This window comes from Daldinia childiae (assembly GCF_008694065.1).
Source record: "Daldinia childiae strain JS-1345 chromosome Unknown Scaffold3, whole genome shotgun sequence".
Lineage (NCBI taxonomy): Eukaryota > Fungi > Ascomycota > Sordariomycetes > Xylariales > Hypoxylaceae > Daldinia > Daldinia childiae.
The window spans coordinates 361,459-380,911 of record NW_022984644.1 but is presented as its reverse complement, the minus strand read 5'-3'; the positions used below and the strand labels follow the sequence as shown (position 1 = coordinate 380,911).

General features: G+C 47.0%; 4 protein-coding genes across 5 annotated transcripts; 2 read left to right on the top strand and 2 right to left on the bottom strand.

Annotated features, from left to right (window-relative positions):
- Positions 1-1,297: 1,297 nt before the first annotated feature.
- Positions 1,298-6,689, top strand: GL218_02853 (Rho1 guanine nucleotide exchange factor 3; the record flags this gene model as incomplete). Its single annotated transcript, XM_033579392.1, has 4 exons — positions 1,298-1,788; positions 1,855-4,954; positions 5,003-5,671; positions 5,724-6,689. The coding sequence occupies 4 exons, from the start codon at positions 1,298-1,300 to the stop codon at positions 6,687-6,689; spliced, it is 5,226 nt and encodes a 1,741-aa protein (XP_033436158.1).
- A 972-nt stretch (positions 6,690-7,661) lies between these two features.
- On the bottom strand, positions 7,662-11,861 carry GL218_02852 (Linoleate diol synthase; the record flags this gene model as incomplete). 2 transcript variants are annotated; one of them, XM_033579390.1, is made up of 8 exons in its annotated part: positions 7,662-8,289; positions 8,356-8,496; positions 8,585-9,378; positions 9,483-9,660; positions 9,733-9,880; positions 9,984-10,747; positions 10,817-10,860; positions 11,274-11,861. In XM_033579390.1, 8 exons carry the CDS (start codon positions 11,859-11,861, stop codon positions 7,662-7,664), a joined length of 3,285 nt encoding a protein of 1,094 aa, XP_033436160.1. The 2 variants fall into 2 exon arrangements, with proteins under 2 accessions (XP_033436160.1, XP_033436159.1); XM_033579391.1 differs by lacking the exons at positions 7,662-8,289; positions 8,356-8,496; positions 8,585-9,378; positions 9,483-9,660; positions 9,733-9,880 and having other exon boundaries at positions 10,281-10,304; positions 10,354-10,747.
- Positions 11,862-14,239: 2,378 nt separating this feature from the next.
- GL218_02851 (Thiol-specific monooxygenase) lies at positions 14,240-16,068 on the top strand (the record flags this gene model as incomplete). The annotated part of the gene is made up of 5 exons (XM_033579389.1): positions 14,240-14,294; positions 14,382-14,469; positions 14,535-14,693; positions 14,755-15,058; positions 15,121-16,068. The coding sequence occupies 5 exons, from the start codon at positions 14,240-14,242 to the stop codon at positions 16,066-16,068; spliced, it is 1,554 nt and encodes a 517-aa protein (XP_033436156.1).
- A 375-nt stretch (positions 16,069-16,443) lies between these two features.
- On the bottom strand, positions 16,444-18,675 carry GL218_02850 (uncharacterized protein; the record flags this gene model as incomplete). The annotated part of the gene is made up of 1 exon (XM_033579388.1): positions 16,444-18,675. The coding sequence occupies one exon, from the start codon at positions 18,673-18,675 to the stop codon at positions 16,444-16,446; it is 2,232 nt and encodes a 743-aa protein (XP_033436157.1).
- Between the last annotated feature and the right edge of the window lie 778 nt (positions 18,676-19,453).

The following is a 19,453-nucleotide window of genomic DNA, read 5'->3' as shown; positions in this document are numbered from 1 at the left end:
GGGTTTCTTACTAGTGTCAGCTACCTATTTCATAGCTCCTCGAGTTAGATATAACTAGATTATAGGCATTTATAAGAATGAATAATAAATAACTATATATTAGATTAATAGTAATAGACTCGATAGAAGCCATTTTCAGACTATAGAGTTAAAGTAGCTTAGGTAGTTATATGCTTTTAAAAGTGAAGTTCTGAAGGATTGAGAGTATCCGAGAAAAGGAACACACTGTGACAGGGTATGTGAAAGGTACTCGTTTGCTCTGTTTATCGGCTAATAGTTACATGCATACTCCATAAACCTTTTCGACGTAGCTTGTCGAGTCCTTCTTTCATTAGTAGATGTAGACTAAAGGTTCATAGATGATTTCAAATTTTAGAACAATGGAAATGGAAATTACATATTTTTTCGATAATGATGATAGTGTTGCACAGCCCTGTTAAAAGCCTCCATATTCAGATGTACAATTGTGGCTTGGTTTCATTGCGGCAGGCGGGTCTAAGGTATCTAAGGTTCAATGTTGTTTGTGGAGGGGGACCACTCTCCACCTCTCTACCACTAGAAGCTGGGAGGGGACCGCTTTAAGGTTGCCGTTGATTTTCACGGTTCCACCACCGGACCACGCTCTTACCGACCCTTCAAAAAAAGAAAGCGAACAGCTGGAGAATGGAGAATAGCCCCCATATACACTTCAATTCAGCCTAGCCCACCTTCAGGTAACTCAAATGTTCTTCCATCAAACATCCATTCACATTCCCTACATTGGCGCACATACAGAATGGTCAAGGTCGTTTTGACCAATTTTTGGCTTCGCAATCCCTTCCTAGTCATTACGACTCTTGCTCAGCCTATATCATTATAATTCCATTTCTTATATCCACTACGGGCTTTATCATCAACTCCGACTTCTATTACGCCTTAATCCTACGTAGTAAAGGTTTTACGATATCAACAGCTTGACGATTAAACTTTCCGACCCTTTCAATCTGCTGTCCTATAACCGGCTTTCCAGATTAATCCAGACGATTATCGCATTTTATTTAGTAAAAACATTCGTGCCGAATACTTCCCACCTGCATCGTCTAGTCTCTTTTTAAATTCCCCGAAGACGAACTTTGTCGTGAGCTTCCTCTAAAACTAGGACCTATGAGGATGCGAATTGTCAGATTTCAGACACAATAGAGTTCTAGCTTACCGATGCCTATTCATGCGACAACATCCTATCAGTCCATTCGTTAATACCCAATATCTCCACCCTGCGGTCGGCGGTTGCGCAACGACCTAGTTGACGCAACTCAATATGTCATTTCGAGACAACGACCAGCGCCGGTATGGCCATATCCCTCCTGTACAGTACCCCGTCGCAAATCAGTCTTCACAAGATCCGTTAAACTATCCGAACCGACGGTCAAGTTTCAATAACGGCGACGATTCTGGCGCGTTTACTTCTCCCCTAACTCGTCCAAGCTATCAGCCAACCTTGAATACGAATGTCGCAGGGCTCTCAGGCCGCGATGAACTGTTCCTAGCCAGCCCGTCTGATCCTAGCAGGCCTAACTATGGCAATTCAAATGTCGCTATGGCGGGATACCAACACCAATACCAGCCTCAGTCACCACCTACGCCATCAACCTATAACCCGCAAGCCTTTGCTCGATCTCATTCTAACTCACTACCGTATCTACCGCATCCATCACACAGGTGGGCTCCACCAAATGCGCCGCCCGCTCCATATAGTCCTACAAGCGCAACGCCTAATAACTTCACACCTGCTCCGTATAATCCCGCCGCGTATTCTGGAGCGCCAGTACCTCAGCGCCAACCGACCTATACTGGATATACTAATAATAATAATAGCAATAACGGTCAATCCTATGGCTCGCCGCCGCTAAACCAGTCGCCCTACTTCCAATCCCAACCTCTATATGCTGCTTCCACCCAGCCGAGACACACCTCTACTCCACCAACCACTTACACTGCAAGTTACGGTCAAACGCCTTATAGCCCGGCATATCCACCTACTACAAACACAATAGCTTCGACTCTCACGACTAGCTACGATTCTTCGCAGGGACGTTACACTACAAGCTATCCAAACGGCGGCACAAGCCCACAGGCTACGTTTTACTCATCAGACTCGTCCACATCTTCCCAGACGCCGTACCCGACCCATTCGGAAATACCTGTAGGGCCAAACTACTCTGCCAACGATCCACATTCGTTTTTGAATCGTACATCTAGGTCAAATTCAGCAGCATCGCCACGACCTTCGCCCCCTGTCCATTCGCAATTATCAACCGGTTTGGCGCGCCATCCGACCAACGCGCCATTGCCTAGCCGGCCGGTTGACGATGTTGCCGAAGAGCAATACCCATCTAATGGCTCCCATGCTCCCGATATGGCACAGGAATACGCTACACAAAACAGCATTATGCAGGACATCGAAGCTGAGCTCAGGAGGAGGAATGGTTCAATCCACGGTCGTCCTACAGCTTTTGACCAGCGCAACGGCGCCTTAGCCGATGGAGATCTACAGAATCTCCGTCGGTTAACGTCCAACGCGAGCTACCATTCAACTGCCACCACGATAACGAACCAAGAAGAACCGTCTGGGGTAAACCGATACTCCTCCAATGCGTCAACATTAAATAGGAATCACTCAACCAACCCATATGCCTATGAAGATTATGACGGAGATGAAAGCGATCCGGAAGGCGCAGCCGGGGCTTGGGCATTGCAACAGGCAGAAGAGGATGATCGTCGATTTAGTTCAGTAAGTGGGTCATTAACCTATTTCAATCCACCGGAAGCACCCACGCAACCTACTCTCCCCACTCATAAAGAAGAGCCAAGTAGCGATAGTGACTATGCTGGAATGGATTTGGGGCTCATGGGTGGAGGTTATGCCGGGAACCTAACGTATGACAACAATCTCGGATCGCCGCCTGCTTCCGAAACGACACCGGCGGAGTTACAAGCTTTGCCGACCCCTCGTAGCAACCATACATCCCAAAGGAGCCATGGGAGCAATAAATATCCGGCTTTTGAGCAGGCTGAAGTGGACTATGAAGGTACTGGTGGCCTACAGAAACCCGCTGCTCATCGTTTGAGCTTCGATGAGGGGGAAGAGCGCGTTTCCCTCCACTCAAGGCAAAGCGGTAGTGAGTCTCCTATAAAAGAGGACTATCCGGACATGTTTTACCATCCTGGCCTATCGAATCGTCCTCTCCCGGCTATTCCTGCCAGCTCGGACAGCAGTTCAATGTTATCTATTCAGTCGCCCACTAAAGCTGGATATCAACATGGATACTCCCTCAGTGTGGACTCACCTCCATATTCTGGACCAGATGCTCTATATGGGCAAAATGCGCAGCAGCTTCAAGTTGAGAGGTCTATCTCCTTATCTAGCCATAGTACTTCACCTCACGTCCAGCCACCGGGTCGGTCGAAGACGGATGCCACCGAGGAGCGTAACGCACGGTTGAGGCACGTGAGACAGCAACAACAGCTGGCGGCTCAACAAGGATTGCCGTATGAGGGTTACGAAACAGGGACAGCTTCATCGATAAATTACGACGTAATTACTCTGCCGAGCGGTCGGCGTCGAAATTTCCAACCAGAAAAATTTACAATTGTTGATGTCCGTTCTTGCACGGAGCCATGGGCTTTGAGTGGCATTGCTAAATGGGTTCGTGAGATGGCTGAAGGCGAACCCGACCTAAAGAGGAAGACTCTTGAAGACGGTCTTGTCAGACTATTCTGCCTGAAGGTCCCCACGATGAACGTCGCAGACGCCGAGACTCTGAGTACCCAAGTTACCGATTCTATGTTGGAAGCCGGTATTCTTGTCCCGGAAGAAGAATGGCTCAAGTTTGGGCCTGGCTCTATATCCGGTGTGTTATGGCAATTAACCGGTTCAGGTTGTTACGCGCCAAAACTTCACGAATATGACGATGATATAACGGGACATGAAGTACCAACACGGTGTTACTCACATCATTGTACCAGGACGCTTAAGAAGGCCAACTTAGATGATCTTATGTCAAATGGCGTTAAAACACTTGACTGGGTGACGTTTTATAACATGACGAAGGAGAGTACAGAAAGCAAGTCGAAGAAGGAGATCTCACGACAAAATGTTCTCCACGAAATCGTTACTTCAGAGGAAGTATATATGGACCGCCTTGATGTCCTCCGTGTTCTATATCGAGACCGGCTCCTCCAATTTCAGCCTAGGATTATTGCTGAAAGTAAGATCGAGAAATTCGTCAGCGACGTGTTTGGCAAGGCCGATGCGGTCCAGGAGGTCAACATGGATCATCTATTAGCACAATTGAAGTACCGACAAAAGGAGCAAGGTCCGTGGATAGTAGGCTTTAGCGACATCTTCAGGGAATGGGTTCGAAAAGCTAAGACTGCGTATGTTGATTATGCTTCCGCCTTTCCTTACGCACGGTATCGAGTGAAGAAAGAGGCGGAGAAAAACTTCCTATTCAAGCAGTTTCTCGAAGAGAACCGGGCGCACCCTCGGTCACAGCGTCTTGATTGGACCAGCTACTTAAAAGATCCAATTACACGCCTGCAAAGATACTCCCTCCTCCTAGAGACGGTATTAAAATATATGGTACAAGAGTCTGAGGAAAAGTCGAATCTTAAGAGGGCTATTGAAGAAGTTAAGTCTATGACCCTTGAATGCGACGCGAAAGTGGATGAGATGCAGAAGAAGGTGACGATGATCGAGTTAGATCAGATGCTGGTTCTTCGACCGGGTTTCCATGCCGATCTCCATTTAGATCATCTAGAACTTATCCTTCAGGGCGATCTTCAAAGGATGGGCTCGAAAGGTATGCGATGGGTCGACACGCACGCTTTGCTGTTCGACCATTACTTGATCCTCGCCAAACTAGTCATATCAAAGGATGGTAGGCAAGACAGGAAATATGATGTGTCGAAAGAAGTGAGTATTTCTCCACTTATAATAATTAGCATTCGTTAACGTTTTTAGCCCATCCCTATGCCTTTATTATTCCTCGAAAGCAGCCAAGATGACCCAGTCTCTAAGCAAAAAGGAATCACTGCTCCGTTAACCCGAGCAGCAAATTCAGCCTCTGATACCAAGCTTAATAAAGTAGCGTCAAACGGCACTGAGCGGCCCGGCCTGGACCATACAGTCACGACTTCGTCCATCGGTACTGGAACTGTCACCAGGCTAGCGCCCGGTGGCTCGGGGGATACTGAAGGAAAGATACTCTATCCTTTCCGTGTTAAGCATCTAGGGCATGAAGTATATACTCTATTCGCCCAGTCGGCTCAGACGCGGCAGGATTGGTGTGACAGGATTATTGAAGCCAAGACTCGACATGCTAAGGCACTACATGCTCAAAACGCCGAACCATTCCGGTTGCGGGTGATGGCTGATAGTGCTTTTGCCTACGACCCAATCGCAGCCATCGGCAAGTATGTTGGCGGTGTGCATATACGTGGAACTCCCCTTGATAGAGCCATTCGGGAGGTTGAAAAGACGTACGGATCCGGTCGTGGCCCTCCTCCAATCTCTCGAGCAGGAGTTAATTGCGCGGCTGGTTTCTCTGCCTTCGGTAAGAATATGGTTGCGGTTGGCACAGACGCGGGCGTGTGTGTGTCGGAAGCTAGTGATCAACGGCATTGGAATAAGGTAAAATCCATATTCGCGCGCGTCTTATACCATTTACTGACTATTTTCCTAGACGGTTACAGTCAACCGAGTCACACAAATCGCGGTCCTTGAAGAATTTTCTGTTGTCCTCGTATTGTCCGACAGGAATCTTATTTCTTACCCTCTCGATGTGATATCACCTCCGTCTAACTTTCCTGTTCTGGCGAACGATAACCACCGTCGGTCTCCCCAAAGGCTTGCAAAAGATGTATCGTTTTTTGCTACAGCCCGTATGAAAGACCGGATGCTGGTGTTCTACAAGAAGAAGGAAAGTTTACATACCACCTTCAAGGTACTCGAGCCGGTGTTCCAAAAGGCGACGGAAAAGAAATCGCGTTTCTTTGGTGGAAGCCGAAAGGCTGGCGTGGGCGTGACGGAAAGTTTCCGAGATTATGATGAGTTCTTTTTCCCTACGGAATGCTACTCGCTCAACATTTTCCATACGTACATTGCCGTCTCAACGGCCAGGGGTTTTGAGCTCTTAACTCTCGACAAGAAGATACCTACGTCGATTCCTGATGTCAAGCAACCCGCTATTGCCGACATTGCTTACCGCATTAAGGAACAACGACCTCTAGGCATGTTTCGCCTGAACGATCAGGAATTTCTGCTGGCATACGAGGACTGTGCTGTATACGTGGACAAGTATGGCGATGTTAGTCGTAGCGTCATCATGGAATATTCAGGAAAGCAAAAGAAAGCAAGGGGCGCCACGATGTATGGGCAATACCTGTTATTATTTAATGAGGATTACGTCGAGGTGCGCAATGCCGAGAATGGCCGGCTGCGCCAGATCATTGCCGGAAGGGACGTGAGGGTTCTAGACTATGGCGTTCGGGGTCCAACGGGGGGTACATCTAGCGCGAATGGGTCAAGTCCATTCCCTAGCGACGATAACGGGTCCGAATCTAACGGCACGGTCAAGATCTGCATGGCGCATCCAGAGGTTTCGGGTCAGCAGATCGTTCTAGAGATGTTACTAAACAGCGGGCATTGAGAGATATCACGAATCGCACGCTTTGGTTATGACCGGCGCCGCATGGACAAACACTTTAGGGTTCGGTTAGTATAGGGGGTTGCATATTTGTTTCTGTGGCACGGCTACCCACATGGGAATGGTTTTTTTCTTTTTTTTCGAATGGATATCCGGCTAAGCCAATGGCCAAATTTCCTTTTCTTTCCTTCTCCCAACTACTCGAAGACGGCTCAGATGATGAGCCATCATGGTGATGGCTAGAGCGAAATATCATTTGTAGAAGCTCTGAAACACAATACCATGCCGTCCACGATTATTCAGCCGTTTTCGAGTCTTGCCTTACTCTATTTTTCTATTTATGAAAGAGGTGGACTCGAAGCTATCCCTTGTAATAGGGTAATCCGTAGACATTACCGCTACAATTCTATGATATACCCCCTTTGATGGCATATTTCTATTGCAATGTATTTGCGTATTTCTCAGTCTTCAAATTTAATTTATGCCCGTTTAGGTGATTTAGATAGTTCAAGGTGCACATATATGGGTGCCTGTTAAGTAGGATTGTACTAATAGACGATTTCTTATATGACCGTCGATGATGTATGTATTGAACTCCCTCGTAGATAAAATCGGTACGCTGTAGGTTAATTTAGTCTAGGAAGCATCGTATCGTATCTAAAGCGACCAATATAACCAGCACAGCTTATTTAGTACTAAAAAGTATAGTCCATCGTATGATAACGAATTGTATAGAAGCCAGTTGAGCGCGATTAAATATGAATATAGGTATTTAACGAATGACGGTTGAAAGCTATTCCCGTGTCTATATCGAAAGCTTAGACTATCCATCCTTTTACCCTCGAGCACTCCCCCCTCCCCAGTCCCCAGTTGTCAACTAAATCTTAAACGAGCGTAGAAAATAATCACAATACATATCCCAACCCACTTAAAAGGTAGTCATACAGCTACATTCCTCGTCCTACAACTCGCAACTTACTTACCTCCAACATCAACCCACCCCCTCTCTCCCCCCTCAGCAGTAATAGCCACACCATCCCACCGTACCCGCATCGTCGTCGGCACAGGGGAATACGCGCTCTGATCAGGCGTCATATACACCCTCAGTCCAGTCCATTCGTCGCCACCGCCACGCACAGCCTTCCGCCCAGCCTGGCCCCGCCACTCCTTGAACTCGAGGCTCTTGCACTCGCCCCGCGGGCCGGGTGCACGCCGCAAACCCGGCAGTTGTACCAATACCTTAAACGTGGCCGCGAGTGCGACCCGCGTCAGTCCCTCGCCTAGGCATTTGTGCGGTCCGGCGCCCCAGGGCAGGTACGAGGATACCGGGCGGTCGAGACGCAGGGACTCGGGGTCAGGGAAAGCGGTGGCGTCGTGGGAGGCGGTTACTAGGTCAATTATAGCGCGTTGGGTTGGGAGGAGGGTGTATGTGCGGGTGGAGGAGGGGCGGGAGGTCGGGGGGTTCGGAATAGGGGATGGGCTGGTTGGGGAAGATGGATTGGGCAGGCAAGGGATGTCGTCGGTGATGGTTTGGGCGGCGCTGGTAGGTGGGATGAAGCGCGCTACTACGACAGTACCGCGGAGGCGAATGCCTTCTAGGAGGCTGGGTTTGGTTAATATTGGATATAACTTTTATATCTAAGCGAGAAGTTAGGGGAAGGAGACTTACTAATGCATCAACTTGTCGTCAGCTTCAGCCGTGTTCTCGTGGGCCAGGCGGTACAGCTCAGGGAGGTGTTGGCTCCCCGTTCCTAGGAAGTAATCTAGACATTGCGAGAGTAGACCCGACATGATCGTAGCTCCGGCAGCGCTACAACGTCTAAAGTTAGTATGATATGCCGTCCATGAACTTACTTCTGCTATAATGCTCAAATGGTCCTCAGATATAAGCAGCTCACCTAATCGGCATAACAGTCCCTGCAATACACTCCTCAATCGTTTTCCCCTTCTCCATCATACGGGAAAGCAACTGTCGGCCGTAATCCGGGAGCCCAGGCCAGTCTTCCTTACCCCCAGCATTCGACTTATCCTTTCCGGCAGATATAAAACCCAATCGTGCGGCCATTCCGGCAACCCAGTTGGTTTTTGCATCTGCTTCAGCCTCCAGGCGTACAAGTTGTTCTAGTCCCAGAGCAAGCTCACGAGACAAAGTCCGCAGTTTGAAAGAATTAGCTGGATCGCTGTCGAAGAATACGGCGGAGAACATGGCAGACAGTAGCCCGTATAGCTCATGCTCTGTGTAGATGCCGTGGGGCGAGGTCTCAGCCGTTTTAATCGGTAGCCCGAAGAACTCCGCGACGAAGCGCGTGTTAAGCGGGATAATAACATCTCTGACAATATCAACTTCAAAGTTTTTGGCCGGCCCCGGTGCTATAGTGGGACTGGGTGGTAACGTCCGGCCGGCTTTCTTAAGCAGATTTTTGGTAGTCTGGTTAAAGAAATGCTTGATCTCGTTTTCCCACTCCTTGGGCTGGTAGAGACATCTAGCTACATGATCCCGACTATGCTGGTTGGCAGTACCGTCACCAGCTAGACAAAAGTCTTTTGCGAAGGTCTTCCCTGGTGGACTGACAAGATAGGATATACCTTCGCCCCAGGGAACGTAAAAGTCCTTGTTGTTACCCAACACTTGACTAACGGCTTTGTGGGATTTGATAACTACCGGATCTAGCTGCCTCGTGGGTTTCTCCCACTATAGCAAGGAAGTTTAGTATTAGCTACATTAGGAAGCGGTATGACCGAAGAACCCCTATTTCGAGGGATGGGGAAAGGGGTTCAAAAGGGAAATTATCTTACCGAATATAATTCAGATGTGCCTAGAGCTTCATGTATGACCTTATTCTCCTTCGGTACAACAAAAGGGAAATGCGCATGGATGCTGTTGCGCGCGAAATGGAATGGGAACGCGCGGAATATCAACTTGTGCATCACTTGTCCCTGGTCAACTTTTAGGTCGAAATCGGCTTCATTGAAACTAAAAGACGCTCAGCTTCACGTCCCACTGAGAGTAATAAAGTGAGATATTATGAAATGGTATCGTACATACCCCCAGTTCGTCAAGTTCGCAGGAGTATAATCAGTAGTATAGAAGCGATCCCCGCGAACGAGCGCCACAGCATCGGAAAGGATGGCACGACTCGTGGTGACGTTTACGCAGAGTCCACTGCCGGACATAGGCGGTTTGGGCTTCTCAGCTACGACTGTGACCAGTATGTAAGTGCTTATTTATTCAAGTAGGAGGGTTAAGGGTTTATGATTATCCTAGAATAGGGACAAGGGGTTTCTCAATACACGTACGCCCTGGATATAGCTCAACCGCATCAGGTGAGTCGTAAAGGGACATTAACTTCCCCGCGACCGCAGGGTCTGGGTTGATATCTTCGAATGTATCATGCTTCTTCAGGCCAAAATGCTGTCGAAACTCATTCAGTGTGGCTACATGCCATTCTCGTGCTTGCGTAATTCCGAGGATCTCGATAACTCGCAATGCGCTCGGTACTTGGTTCGCCCCAAATGCGCCAGCGACATCTTCGATAGAGGCGGTTAGGATGTCGACAAGCTCGTCATCAGGGTAAGTTCCGTCTTCGCCCCGGTTTAGACCAGCGAAATCTCGCTCATCTGGGTTGTTAGGGATACCACGCCGGGATCTTGCTAAGGCTTGTAATACCTCGTCAACGCTCGCTTTAGCAGGATCCGCGCCGTCGAGTATTTTACGGAAGTCATCAGTCACCCACTTCTCGTCACGCGTCGAAAGGGCACTGTGCCATCTATAAATGAGATTGAACTCGACGGAAACTTGATTGCCTGTAGCCTCTGGGGCCGGCGAACTGTTGAATATGTTCTTCTTCTCTTGCGTCCGTGGGTCCAGGCCCCATGTAGTGCCAGAGCGGTTGACATTCAGTATCGTTCGGACGTAGTCCTTAAGGATAATGTTAACATAGAGCCCGCATGTAATAAGTCGTCCTGTCTGAAATAGGTCGTTGTCGTATTTTTCCCAGACTTCCCAATTGCCACCTTCGCTAGTAGCGACTGGCTTTGTGAAGCGGCCGTTCTCGTTAATCCTTATAGATATTAGCATTTCTTAATTATTATATAACTTTTAAGCTAAAACTAAATAGCTAGAGTCTTACCCCGCCAGTTGAGTTACGACATAGTTGTGAAACCGATTGAACATCTGCGGATAGTCATTAGTATCAACTTTCCAAAGTGAAGTTAAAAGTTGCGAGAGAGTTTATAGTCCCAAAATCAACTATTGGGTATATTGTTGATCCTCCATGACAATCCCTTAAGATGAATAGGTATACACTTCCTAGGAAGGTAGGTAGAGGGCAAGAAATTTAGGAGCACTAACGATCAAAAACACTCCTACTCCTGGAGGGAATCCAAGAAGGTTCCTCGACGAAAAACAGTCTGGTTTAAGTAATCCGTCTTTGAAAGTCCGCATTGCCTTTTGCTCTTCATCATTACGACCATACAAAGGCGAAAGATCGAGATACGAAGAGGTCAAATTAACGTTTGCGTCTCGTGAGTCCTTAACAATTAGATATCGGCCAAGAGCAAGGGAGACTATATGTTTGGATAACTTACTGTCTGGAAAATGTCGTGAGTAATGATTGTAGCAAGGTAGAACAGCACGCTAGATATCTTGTTTGGATGTTCGCGGAACGATGCTCTATCCCTGGCCATGATACTGTCGTAAATAAGGCCTGGGTCAGGCAAGTTAGGCCCCTGGAACACCTTAGCAGGAGTCGTTCGTGTGTAGCGTGTGTTGGCGGCCCCCATAGCAGGAGCTTCAAGGTTGTTATAGGAGCCGTTTGCTGTACGGTAACAAGCATCTCTAGCTAAAATCTGAGCAGGAGGGTGCTCAAGCGAGTTCCAGAGCGTGTTGACGAAAGCATCGGTAGCTTGTTTACCTTCCCGGGAATTAGGGGGCAGTTTAGCCAGCAAGGTGACAATACGCTCTTGTAAAAGTTCGTTGTCATCCTCTTCGCCGGAAACCGTGGCATCCAAAACATCTTTCAGCGTCTTGTAGTCTTCGACACCCAAGTGTTGTAAGTCCTGAAGAAGACCGGTCTCTTTGGGTGTGTCATCATTCCCCGGAGTGAACTGGTATTTGGGAAGAGGTCCAAGGGCTCTGGTAATAACTTGAATAGCTTGGGCAAAGGGAGAAGACATGATTTGAGCGTTAGAAGAGGCTACATTGGAGGTTACTGATACCACGGAGGGGGATATGAACTCCCTTGTCCACTTATACAGGAAGAATCTACGAGGTGCCCGTTTGGGACTTAAGTTTCTCGGCCGATTCAACTCCATCCTGATAGGCCTTGTTGATGCAACTATAATATGAAGTCGCCATTATCATGTGGAAGGCTGATAAGTTACATCCCACGTGGTAGACTGGTGGACACAGTGAAATACGGGAACAAGTAGTGAAGCATCTAAACCTAGCACAGTGTACATAAAATACTAAGATAGAAGAAATGCAACACAACCTACTACCTACCGTAGCGGCAATATGTGGTTACCTACCAACCGAATACAGATAATTAGAGCAAACAAGGCTAGTGTAACACACGATGAGTTGATGATAGGCCTGTAATATCTAAGACATAAATGCGACTTTGCCTACCTACCTACCTATAAATACCAACACCACCAACATTAAGTAAGCAATAATACGACACCAGCCTTGGGTACCTCTTAACAAATATCTCCTTTTTACCCCAGATATATTCGCTAAATTGGCACTTATACACCATCAGATACAATAGTATAAAGACTCTAAGACATTATTTTCGGAACCGATGATATTTATACTTGGGTTCGCACCAAAAGAATATTATATTACATTATGATACGACTAAGGAATAGTTTTAAGCTGCAAACGTGAGCACCGCCTTACTATTCAACACGAGGCAGCTCGACAACTAATGTGTTAGTACAAAAACATATTGATCATATCATATATGGTTTGAAGCTGCAAGCCACTAATCCTCTAACTTATTATATCAAGTATTAACAAGCAGCCATCGTAAGTGGCTTCCTCCAGTATCCTTGGCGCATGATTATTCTAAATGATATGAGATAATTACTGAGGGGCATCGACCATACCCAAAGTAGACTGTTTCCTCGAAATGCTAGGATAGCGTCATAGCTATCATGCAGCCACCCGTCAAAACCATATGTATCCCCTTTGATAAATGTACTGAGGTAGGAGGTAACTAAGGATTTCTTAGAGTTGTGTTTGCATTTGAATGTCTTGGAGGAGCCTATCAAATAACTATATGTATTAAGATATATTTTCTATGTGACTCGTGTTCCACATTTATATTGCTATGAGATTCAATATCATGGTACCTGTTATCCTCACGTAAGAGCCTACTAAGTGTGAAGACGGTTCGGACCGACGCTTAGCTTTATACACCTCCACTTACGCGCAAGGTAATTGAGAACTGCGTGCGTAAGCAGATATTTCATTCGACTTTAACTTCTACGCAAAAACAAGGTGGTGCTATAGTCTAATATAAGGTCATATCATAAAGGCTTTAATCGGACTTTACGTGTAGAATTACGATTCTCTAAGCCAGTTTTACAAGGTCAAATTGACTTAAAAAAATATGCCTGTTCAAGGCATAGAAGTCACCTTATACCTCGCACTTCAGGGTATTTTAAATAACTAGAGTACGAGTAAAGAGTCTTAATATTCAAAGTAACTACTACTTAATGGTCGATTTAGTAAGGCTTAGTTGAGTCGAATTATAACTCCAATTTTGAGTAGCTGCATTCTATGGGATCCTTCATAAGAAGATATATACCTAAGCACATAACCGACATGTCAGCATTCCTTGGGTGTCGTAAGTTTTGTCTTTTCGCCAATAATAAATGAAATTCGGCACCGAGAAACTAGGACACTTTTATCAAGGATCCTAATTCTAAATAGTATGATCTAAGCTGTTGACAAACTACTTCAATAAATAACTCAGAAATCAGCTAGTGACAGGTCAATATCATTACTAACTCAGTCATACTTGTAACTGATAATATGCATATGTACCTGTTGATTCATTTCATTTAGTTCCCTCCTTAACCTGGTGTAGTTTTATTACTTTGCGGTGTTTTCAATTTAGTCGGCTGAGGTAGCAACAATATAGACTAGCAACACCAAGACGTTTAGGCATAAAAGTATTAAAGGGGATATCTATGTATATCTATGTACGACTTGGCTGCATTACAAGTGATAAAAACAAACCTCATACCCCACCTAGACAAATCATTACCACGTATACTAGAGGAACTTAATTTTTACTATACTCATTTAAATACCCTCTCCTTCCACGAACCACGAGGCGTTAAAATATAATCGAGTTATATAAATGATCATATACCTAGGTTAGGTACTCACGTGACAATGGCGACATACTAGGTGAGTATTGCGAATGCTATAAGCGTTGGTAATCGATCCATGCGGATCCCAATGCCCCTCCTAAACGCGATTACGTATCCGGCTGAATTGAAAATGAAGCTTAGTTGTTACAATATTTATTGTAGAAGATATGAGCGAGGAACGTAGAATCAAGTCCGTGGCTGTTGTTGGCGCGGGTGCGGGAGGTGTGTATAAATGCCATCTTTAAGACTCTTATATACCTTAGGTACCTATGCATATCAATATCTGACATAAATTCATATATATAATAGGGGCTATCGCCGCGGCAGCATTAAAAGCTGAAAACTATTTTGAACGGATTCGGGTATTTGAGAGACGGGAGACACCTGGGGGAACATGGTATACTCATGTCCTCTATATACATCACCCAGTAAGCACGTTTGCTTACAAGTTACAACCTGCAGGATTTACGACTCGGACCCGACGCCCGCATTAGAGGTGCATCCGGGAAAGTTACCTCCCGATGTCGATCCGCCGCTGGAAATCCCGAAGGAGCTCCCTCAGGTCACACCACCTAACCAGCAAGAAAGGTTTTCTAAGACGCCTATCTACAATTCTTTAACGTGGGGACTCGACTCAAGTCTATATTTGAATATAGGAGTCAACATGTTAACACCGGACTAGAACCAATGTGCCCGATATCGCTATGTGCTTCTCCGATAGGAGGTTCGCCTACGGGCCCTTCCCACCGCATCATGTTCCCAAGCAGTACGTCGAGAGTTATTTCTCGCTCCACAAAACAGACTCGTTTCTGAGTCTGAGTACTACTGTCGAGGATATCACCAAACTGAAGCCCGATTCGGAAAACGGTCCTGAAAGATGGAGATTGACCCTCCGGAAGTACGACCCGTCTCGTCACGTTGACTTCTGGTGGGAAGAGACCTTTGACGCCGTGATCCTAGCAAATGGGCACTACTCTGTACCTTACGTATGTTATATAGACTCACTTATAAGCCAACCCCCAAGCACTATCTACTCTAACACACACAGATCCCTTACGTCAAAGGCCTCCAAGAATACGCCCAAAAATTCCCCGGCCGCGTGTCACACTCAAAGTACTACCGGTCACCCTTCCCATATATCGGGCAACGCGTCGTCATCATCGGAAACTCCGCATCAGGCCACGACCTAACCGCCGAACTAGCCTCAACAGCACGACAACCCGTCTTCCAATCGCGGCGCTCCAAATCCCGCTGGGACGGCCCCGAGCCGCCTCCGGGCATCGCATGGAAGCCCGTGATATCGGAGTACGATGCCGAGGACGGCAGCATCCTATTCTCGGACGGAACGCGGCTAACAGACGTCGACGCCGTGATCTACGCCACTGGATACAATGCGTCCTTCCCATTCTGGAACGCCGCCGCAAACAGCAACGGGGGCGAGCCGCTGTGGGATTACGCCCGCGGCAAGCTCGTCGGGAACTACTGGCACACATTCTTCCGCGCACACCCCACGCTCGGAATCGTCGGCGTGCCCCGCGTCCTAACCTTCCGCAGCTTCGAGTACCAGGCCATCGCTCTCGCACGGCTGTTCGCCGGGCGCAACGCAGTCCCGTTACCCCCGGCGGCCGATCAGGAGCGCTGGGAGCGGGAACGGCTGGAAAATACACGGCGGGAGGGTAGGAAGTTCCACGATATCAATTGGGACCGGGGGGAGACAGCAGAATGGCTGGAGGGATTGTTCCGGATCGCGGGGCTAGGTACGCTAAGGGGAGATGGGAGGGTACCGCCGCCGTTGACTAGGGAGATCGTCTGGGCGGTTGAGCATTTGAGGAAGTATCCGGAGCCGGGGAAAGGGAAGGATGGGGATGAGGATGGAAAGGGAAAGGGAAAGGAGAATGATTCGGTTATAGATGCTAGGAATGATCAGACGAGTACCCAAGACGATGGATGGGTATTAGTTGATAGGCGACATAAAGATTTATTAGGATTCATATGATGGAGTCTTCAAAATTGAGCAACGAATTGCATATAAGTACATAGCTCACTAAGATCCTGAGGTCATATTTGTCTACATAGCTCTTCGAGATTGAAACCATGATAGTTAGGTAGGTAATTTAGAGTATAGATCGAATAATACGCCTGAAGATAAACCCTATATTCTGTGTCCAATTTTATGCGCTCATCTTGTGATATTGCTCTTAAATGAATAAGAGAAAGTTATCATATACGTGATTTATATTGTAGGCCCTAGACTGAAATTTTGAAATAATTATCCCGTGAAGGAATGTCCTCATGTACGCTTAACCAATCATAATAACGCCGTCCTGCTATCCCTATAAAATGCCTAACCTATTGCCAAAGATAATTGAGTTCAAGTGAGATTACGCACGTGCGTATCAAATACGTCGTTCCGCCAACCGCCCGCCTCAAACTGCTCAATACGATCGCCAGCTCGAGATGCCTCCTCGTTCCATATCTTAACAACACTACCCGGGGTATAGACACCCTTAAAGACACCACGGCCCGGCTGCTCAACACCCACCCTCGTATATAGATCAGGATTTTCCTCGGGTACCAACCTAGCCGCAACAGCCCTGATGAAGGTCCATAGATCCTTCGGATCGGCGATCCGTGTCGCGCGTAGACGCTCCCGAGCAAACAACAACTCGCGATTCGCAGCATGTAACAAATCGCTAATGGCAGAAGCAAGCTGGGCTTCCATTGTCGCCTTGAGGATCGGTCGAAGCACTGGCTTAATGATCCAGCCCAGCCAGGAGAACTTGCTCTTCCGGAGCTTGTAATTTAACTTGTGTACTTTTACCCGCACGCTGCGTAGTGTTACCATCTGTTCTAAGCGCTCGCGACATATCTCGACTTCGAGGTGGATGTCAATGCCGCGCTCATCTAGCGCGAAGCTTGCGATGCCCTCATCGGCTAGACGGAATAACCCACTATGGGCGCGCAACCAGAAGCCGACCTCATCCGCACGTGCTGAAAGGCCGTCGATCTTAATGAGCATGAGGTTCTTCATACTAGTATTTGTCCGGAAACGGGCTTTACGGATCTCAACGTCATTATAATTCTCGATCTTCAGTCTGAACGGAAGGAATGATGTTTCGTTCACAGTAATTCCGGGCTCGATAATGAGGTTTTCTAGTAGAAGGTCGATTATTGGTGTGCTGACTTCGAGACGTGGGATTGGCACATGTTGAACTGTACTGATGAGAAGTGGAATAAATACATTCAGCGCGTCGTGGATTAAGTCAGTGTTTGTTGTCGAGTTGGTAGGAGAAAGGACACCAAAAATACGGAGCGTTGTTGTTGTTAGATTATGGATATCTTCGTCCTTTGCCACACTTTTGAACGTGATAGATAGCTGCTGTAGGAGATCATCGACATCCTGTTTCAAGCTACTCTCTGATCCGACATTCTTGCTCTTTTCTCTTAGCTCCCGGAGCTTTTCATCCGCATTGGAGAAGAATTCCGGGTCCATAAGGAGCTTCTGCAAGCTGTCACCGAGGTCCTGTAGTAAATTCTCAAACTCGGGATCGCTGTCTTTATGGCTCATAACCTTCTTCAAAAGCTCTTCTGACCTCTCCCATTCATTCTTGTCACCGAAGCTCCTAACAAACTCCCAAAGATTGGTGAGGGCACGATCTGTCTCCCGGTTTTCCTGAACATCATCCTGGGTGATATCCATTAGTTCCTCAGCGGCTCGCGAATAGACTATAGCATAGCGTTTTATGAGTAATGAGAGTGTCGATACGGAGTCCGAATAGTCCTTGCGCTTGCGAAGGTTAAGGACTACTTGCTGCAACCGTTTTAAAAGCGTCTGGCCCTCATCACCAGAAATCTTATCTTTAGCACTCTCGACCGTAGCGCTTGCGACCTCGGCACCGTGGCTCGCAACAACTTTGCCGGCATCTTCGAATTCATCCTCTAAATCTTGGGCTGTCGGTGGCTGGCCATCACTAGTAGTTCCTGACTCGGCTATACTTCGCTGTTCTTCGTGTGATGGCTCCAACTGCTCGCCTACTTCCTTAGCAGCACTACTCAATGCAAATGCCGAATCTCTGAAAACCTCGCGACCGACTATATTGAGATCACTAAGGAATGTTCTAAAATCGGGATTCGTGAGCAGTAGAGAGCCGACAGTGCGCACACTTTGGTACGCAGCAGCAATATCGGCCTTGGCTTTGGTTTTCTTGGCCCTTGCGCTGAGATCTTCCACATCGATTGATATTCGGCTTTTTGTTAAGAACCAGATAAGATCTTGAAGTTGATCCTTGCCATTTTTATTCTGTAGAAGAGTAATGAATTGCTGTAGCCATAGCTTGGTGAGACGTATCAAACGGCGACCACTATCGGACAGGTCTGGGTTTTCGGGATTCAATACGTCACTTGCTAGAAGAGTACGTAAGTTGATAGTGGCTTGTTCGGTAGTTGGCATGTATCCTTTGGTCAGAGCCCTTAGCATCTGGTAGCTTTGAAGCTTCCGATACAGCTCCCGCTGTAGATGAGTGTCTTGCTCATATTGAGGGAGCAGTGGTTCTCGCTCGGGGTCATTGCTCTTCTTTCGTAAACCAAAGCAAGAGGACAACATTGTCGCTAGCTAACCTTGAGCAAATTGAGCATGCCTCTATGGAGAATTGACCTTCTTCTCCTGCTTATTCCTGGTGAAAATGATAATATGTTGTAATACATTTGGTAGTAGTAAGTGGTAGTAGTAGCTTTCGAAACGTTTAGTCTTGAAGCAATTAAATCTTGACGAATGAATGACGTCTACGTGGAGAAGAAGGACGAGTTTAAGCTGCCAGCTCAGGGATTAGAATTAGGTAATTGTAAGAAGTTAAACCGGACTTTCCCCGGTTATAATGCACGCCAAGACAAATATATCCTTTTTAGGTAATATATACGTACATTGTCGAGGCTAGCTCAAAGCTTATTTTTGATCCCTTTTTTCTTATTATGGAATCTTCATTTTCTCTCGTTTATAACTCCATACCCCTAACCTAGAGTTGTATTTCGGGCCGCTTTGCTACGTTAAAACAGAAATGTTAAAATCAACGCTTCCTGCCCAATATAGGAATGGTTTACGAGATGGTTGGATGGTTCAGGACTATTATCTGACCACCCCTGACCTTGTTAGAGATTCCAGATCGGACCGTGGGTAACGCAGAGCATCGTGGCAGTGCACTACGATTCCGCCAATCAACCTAATGCCTTTCATCCACGACTTCATATAACAGGATCTAGGTACCTAGGTATATCAAAGTCTGTCAAACGAGGTTTCCAGTGCGGCTGAGATACCTAGCCCACAACGACACGTAAGCCACCCAGCCCGTAGTATCGATGGGAATATCTTCAGGGAAGCGAGATGG